The sequence below is a fragment of the Culex pipiens genome, chromosome 2, assembly GCF_016801865.2.
Source record: "Culex pipiens pallens isolate TS chromosome 2, TS_CPP_V2, whole genome shotgun sequence".
Taxonomy (NCBI): domain Eukaryota; kingdom Metazoa; phylum Arthropoda; class Insecta; order Diptera; family Culicidae; genus Culex; species Culex pipiens.
The window spans coordinates 117156563-117163040 of record NC_068938.1 but is presented as its reverse complement, the minus strand read 5'-3'; the positions used below and the strand labels follow the sequence as shown (position 1 = coordinate 117163040).

General features: G+C 44.2%; 1 protein-coding gene across 1 annotated transcript; it reads left to right on the top strand.

Annotated features, from left to right (window-relative positions):
• Positions 1–639: 639 nt before the first annotated feature.
• On the top strand, positions 640–4862 carry LOC120417952 (uncharacterized). Its single transcript, XM_039580184.2, has 5 exons — positions 640–2496; positions 2555–2912; positions 2969–3123; positions 3339–3452; positions 3526–4862. The coding sequence occupies exons 1-5, from the start codon at positions 640–642 to the stop codon at positions 4408–4410; spliced, it is 3369 nt and encodes a 1122-aa protein (XP_039436118.2). The 3' UTR covers positions 4411–4862.
• Positions 4863–6478: the final 1616 nt, after the last annotated feature.

Genomic DNA, 6478 nt, shown 5'->3' with positions numbered 1-6478 from the left:
AGACTTGTTTGTTTCTTCACTCATTTTGGTTTGTTTGTTTATGTTTCGAATGACAGGCAAAAACGTGCATGCGGAAAAAACTAGCAATAATTTTATTTATCAAAATGATAACAAAGATTGTCATTTCGATATTAAAAGTTTATCAAAACGATAATTCAACGTTATCAGAACAATAATTAAAAGTTGTTGAAGTTGATAATGACATTTATCAATTTGATAAGGCAGTGATTATCTGCGTGTACGGTGTCGGAAAATTTGCTCGGACATTTTGATTCAAACGATTTTGTAAAGAAAATATAACAATAATTATAATTTTAGGAAGGAAGTGCTCCGGTCCATCGTGGACGTTTCAACCGCGACCAAGCCAGCCGGTTATGTAGATTCCGAGCAGGACGAAATGTATGAGTTCGACGGATTGGTTAAGGAGTACGGGTCGCGCGTTTCGATCGCGCCCAACGTGCCGGCCGTTCAGGTAGATTTCGAGCAGGACGACGAAATGGTTGAGGAGTACCTGCCGTACGTTGCGGTCGCGGTAAACGAGCGAGCTGAAGAGGTAGATTTGGTGGAGGACAAGGTGAATGGAGAGTACCTGGCGTACGAGCTACTTGATCAGCTTAAGTAGATTTGGAGGAAAACGAGATGGATGAAGAGTACCTGGCGTACGTTCCGGTCGCGGCAAACGAGCGAGCTGAACAAGTAAATTTGGAGGAAGATGACGAAATTTTTGAGAAGTACCTGGCGCGTATTCCCACCGTGGCCAACAAGCCAAACGAGCTCGAGTACCTGGGGCGCGTTCCGATCGTGGCGTACGAGCAAGCTGATCAAGTAGATTTGGAGGAAAACGAGATGGATGAAGAGTACCTGGCGTACGTTCCGGTCGCGGCAAACGAGCGAGCTGAACAAGTAAATTTGGAGGAAGATGACGAAATTTTTGAGAAGTACCTGGCGCGTATTCCCACCGTGGCCAACAAGCCAAACGAGCTCGAGTACCTGGGGCGCGTTCCGATCGTGGCGTACAAGCAAGCTGATCAAGTAGATTTGGAGGAAAACGAGATGGATGAAGAGTACCTGGCGTACGTTCCGGTCGTGGCAAACGAGCGAGCTGAACAAGTAAATTTGGAGGAAGATGACGAATTTGTTGAGAAGTACCTGGCGCGTATTCCCACCGCAGCCAACAAGCCAAACGAGCTCGAGTACCTGGAGCGCGTTCCGATCGCGGCCGACGAGCCAGAGGATCAAGTAGATTTTGAGGATGACGAGATGGTTGAGTACGTGGCTTACGTTCCGATCGCGGCCGACCTGTCAGCCGGCCAAGTAGTTTCCGAGCAGGACGACGGAATGATGGAGGAGTACCTAGCGTACGTTCCAATCGCGACCAACGAGCGAGCTGATCAAGTAGATTTGGAGGAGACCGAGATGGATGGAGAGTACCTGGCGTACGTTCAGATCGCGACCAACGTACCAGCCGGTCAGGTAGATTCCGAGCAGGACGAGTTGGTTGAGAACGATGAAATGGTTGAGGAGTTCCTGCCGCGCATTCCGAACGCGGCAAGCGGGCCAGTCGTACAGGTTGTTCGCGAGGAGGAGGACATCGAAACCACATATTACGAGCTCGAGTGCCTGGCGGACGTTCCAATCGATATTGAATTGGGGGGCTTTCCGACCGTTGTCAACGGAAGTCAGATCGCTCAGCAGCACGAAATCTCCGTTGTTGTCAACGTGATTGAAAGGGCCGAGAATGTGTGCGGTCTATGTAAGCACGATGACAAGGATGATCAGATCGATTACAAGGATATGTATCGAAAGGCTTCGCAAGAAAACGTCGAACTGAAGAAGAATGAAAAGATCTTGAATAAAAAGCTGCGAAAGTCCAATCGGAAAAGCGCGTGGAGGTTCAAATCCATGAACAAAAAAGACACTCAAATAAAAACGTTGCGAAGAACGCAGCGGACTCGGGATGCTGCAAAACTATCCGATCGAAAATTGTTGGCCACGCTGAAGAAGAATCCTGTCCTAACCAACAGTTTGGAAAACACATTGTGGAAACCCAAGGGTCGACGTTATACCACAAGCACAAAGAAATTCGCAACGACGGCCTACTTGGCAGGGCCGGCTGGATACAGACAACTCACGAGATCAAAAATTCTTGTTCTGCCCGGCAAAAGGAGTATCATAAGGTACAATGCTAACGTACGTCAGAAACCGGTCACGAACATGAGTTTGCTGGACAGACTTGAAGCGAAAACGCGGCATTTTTCCAAAAGGAAACGTGCAGTTTTACTTGCTATCGATGGGATGGCTATAAAGGCCGAACTGACGTACAATGCAAAAACGGATACCTTCCACGGATTCCCGGACGATGGCGCTAAGCGAAAAATTGAAAAGAACAATCCGGACATCTTGGCGACGGAAGCCATCAGCGTTGTTGTATCCAGCCTGTCGAAACTGGACCCGTCTCGTTGGGAGAACGGCGATACAAACAAACGGTTCAAAATGGTAAGCAATTTAAATCTATCGATGACATCAGCATTGTTCCTAATTGATTTTCTTGCAGGCTTTGTCGTATTACTTAGCCCATCACACGTTGGGTAGTAAGACTCAGCTGAAGGTGCTCAAGGAGATCGTTTCGTGTTTAAGAGCTCGAAGTCTGTTTCCGATTGCCATCACGTTGGATCAATGCCTAACAAACATGAAGATGTTCAGAGAAGGTGGTGCTACACAAAAAAGGCCATTCTTGAAAATCGACGGAGAGCAAGTTGCGGTGATATTTGACCCTCCCCATCTACTGAAGAGCGCAAGGAACATGCTTTACAAGCACAATGCTGTCTTTCAAGACGAAATATATGCAGTTTCAGCTACATCAAACAACTATTTGAATTGGACCAGGTCAACATTCCTCGACTTTGTCCAAGGTAAACCGAAGAGTGCATCACTTTGCCTCCATTCACGAGGATGAATGTCCCGAAAGCTGTGAGAACGCTGAGTGGATCGACCGGATCTGGCATCCGTTTCCTCATCCGATCGAATGACATGACCGTGGATGCTAAACTAACCGCTGAGTATGCTGAGTTTCATGACAAGCTGTTTGATTCGATGAACTCGAAAAGCATCCATCTGGCAAAGGTAACATATAACTACCCAAATACCTCCAACATCACTCGATTCCACTAACTTGGACTCAGACTTCAATAACTACTCCGACACTTCCATCAAACTTAAGCAAATTCCGTAACTGACTCTAGCTTCTGAGAATTTGTCAACTTCGACTCCGACCCTTAAAATTACTCACTGATACAAACGATATTATTAAATACTAATGCTTAAAAATACCTTTCCAGCCTTTTCGGTCGGCCATTACGGATGATTCATGCTATTGGGATTTCTTACGCGAGGCAAAAACAATATTGAAGGATATGTATTATACACCGAACACGTGCTTCTCGCCGACGTTGGTAAGAAATGATTTAAGTCAAAATTTTAAAATAAAATAATCAAAAAATAATCTTATTTTTTTATCATTTACAGGCTGCTGATGAGTCTCGCGCTCTGACGGCTGTGCAGCGTAAGCCAAACTACATTTTCGGTTTCATAAGCAACATCAATGCAATCGAATGGATGTGGCCGAAGCTCAAGGATGAGTTTGGTTTCAGCGAACTTTGTACCAACTTTCTAAACGCTGACACAGTAGAGAATCACAACTCCGAAGTCCGAAGACGCTGCGGAAGAAATGATGCACCCAATTCAGCCCAGTTTGGTGCATCGTTTAAGTACGCTGCGATTGCTGTAAATGAGAAATTGGTGGAGGGAACTAACATCGAAGCCGACGGAGCGAAACCATTGATCGAAGACATAGAATTCAACTCTAAAAGAAATCAAGTTGAACAACCCGCATGTGATTACAACGACGAACCCCTTGACGACGAATACGAGCGAACGTATTCAGCGAAAGAGCTAAACGGATTGATGTTCATCGTGGGCTACGCTGTCTTGAAGATTCAGCATAAATCATGCCGTGAGCGGCTGTGTCAAAAGGGAGATGAAATTTCACCAGATCATCCGCTTTATGCTTTTTGCAAACTAAAACGATGTTCAGCGTACCCTAGCTCACTTCTTTACAAGATTGGGCTAAGAGTTTTCAACGCCTTTAACCAAAAATTCCGAGCCTTTCTCTACGAATGTCGACAGGCTGTCAAAACTAGGCTGAAAACTTTCGTGGATTACGATACCTACTCTGGGGAGACTTGCCGCAAATGCTTCGACATCGTAGTTGATAAACTTTATAACACGCTTATTCAGGGTTTTCTGAAGAAAGCAAAGAATACTCACAAGCGAAAAACTGCCGCGAAGAAAGCAGCAACCGCTGCGAAAAGGAATCGAAAGGCATTTCGAATGCAACTGCCGCTGAAATAAGTTAAGAAGTTCGCCTTAATTTGTTTGTTGTTTTTATATTACATTCTGCACTATTTTATTGCTAAAAATCAATGCATAAATGTTAAAATACATACTTTATATTAAACATCCCTTAACGTGATACTATTACTCTTCATTATTACTATCTTGTTAATTCCTCAACAAAATCAACCAACAGAAAACAACAAAAGTTGAAATAATTGGTCCTTTCTTTTACAGCGGATGGGTCAAAAGGGAGAACACAAGCAATGAGGTGGTGCCTAACTTTTTTCTTCTATTGTGCAATCTCCATCGAATCTTGTACATCCTGTCCATGCCGGACAGAACCGATTCTCCGGGTACCAGGCCCACCCTCGACAGGGACAGCATCCGATGGTGTGGGCAACCCTTCACCCAACCAGAAAGTCCGTCTTTAAGCTAACACTAAGCCTGTGTTTTCTTTAACAGTTTGCATTCACCAGGATTTCCGATCCCCGAGGCCGCCGCTGTTTCACTTTCTGCTTTTCCTCCTGGGGGCCCAGACTGGGGCACTGCTTTCACGATGAGTGGCCAACATAAATTGATCTTTTGGATTGCCAAGAGCCATCTTTGCCGGTTATGAATCCTGTTAAATTAGTAAATGAGAAAAAATGATAAATTTTCAATGAAAGACACTTTTCGCATCGATCGGGTGTACTAGCTGCCATTAGGCTCACCTGTTTTGCGTGCATCTATCCGTCTTGATCAGTTCCTGGATTCCTCTTGCTCGCCATGTAGAAAATGTACGGGAGTGTCCTTCCGTCTAACCGAAGAATCTGTTGCGAAATACCAAACGATGAATCAACGCTGGATCACTCCACGTAAATAAACAGAATCAACTGTCACTTTTGTTTTGCACACGCTTATTTGAAAGAACGAGGAAACAGTTACACGCTTAAGGTTGTTTATAGAATAGATGATGTTTTCGCAACAGGACTGCAGATCGCGCTAGTGTGCATCCAAATTTTGAATTTTCTTACGGAACGATGGATTTTTTTGAAAAATCAATGAAGATTCACGTCTGTTTGTCTGTGGTTACTCAATCCTCCTCATGATTTTTTTTTACCGAGTTGCAGAATTTGTGAATAAACATTGACAGAAGAGTGTATTTACAAATACACTAGAAATATTTTTACGCCACGATGCTGCTAAAGTTCAGTCAGTCAACGAAACCCGGAACAAACTATTCCGCCCGACGACGGCGTCGATTCCGCCTGTTACGGATTGTGCCGTGTTGATTGTCGCCACCGGTACCGGTGAATTCGATACTGGTATTATCTAAAAAAATCTCTAAAAACGGACAGACCCGAGAGAATGCCCTGCTCGCCTTCGCGCTCGGTGTCAAACAGCTGATCGCCGATGTCAACAAGATGGACTCGACCGATCCCCCGTACAACGATGCCCGTTTCGGGGAATCAAGAAGGAAGTTGAGCAACTCTCTACGAAATCGGCCGATTTCGACCATTTTTATTTTTTGTATTTTTTTATTTGACTCAAACTTTGTGGGGGCCTTCCCCATGACCAAATAAGCTATTTTGCGTCATTGGTTCACCCATACAAGTCTCCATACAATTTTGGCTGCTGTCCATACAAAAATGGTATGTAAGTATTCAAACAGCTGTAACTTTTGAGTGAATTTTCTGATCAATGTATCAATGTATGTACCTATTTTTTTCTCAAAAGTCCTCAACAATACCTAAAACTTTGCCGAAGACACCAATTCGGCAAAGTTTTAGGTATTGTTGAGGACTTTTGAGAAAAAAATAGGTACACGGAAAAAAAAAATTGCAGATTTTTTTATCAACATTTTGACAAAGGACTTTGTCTTAAAGCTCTATCTGCGGTGTCAATGCAAAAATTTTCGAAAATGTAGCGTTACCGTCGCATGCCCTCGGCGTGACATTCTTTGTTTGTTGCGTGGATGCCGTGCCAACTATTTAAGCTAAAAGTTAGCCTCTGGAGGATTTAGTGTCCATCAGACTTTCATCAAAGACGGACCTTACGTTGGGAATTTTATTGCTCACACACACACGCACACGTTGAAAGAAAC

Excerpts from the sequence above, each read along its gene's own strand:
- LOC120417952 (XM_039580184.2), top strand. The coding sequence starts at position 640 with ATGGATGAAGAGTACCTGGCGTACGTTCCGGTCGCGGCAAACGAGCGA. Across the intron at positions 2,913-2,968 it reads ATTCCTCGACTTTGTCCAAG|CTGTGAGAACGCTGAGTGGA; the intron begins GTAAACCGAAGA and ends ATGTCCCGAAAG. Across the intron at positions 3,124-3,338 it reads AAAGCATCCATCTGGCAAAG|CCTTTTCGGTCGGCCATTAC; the intron begins GTAACATATAAC and ends ATACCTTTCCAG.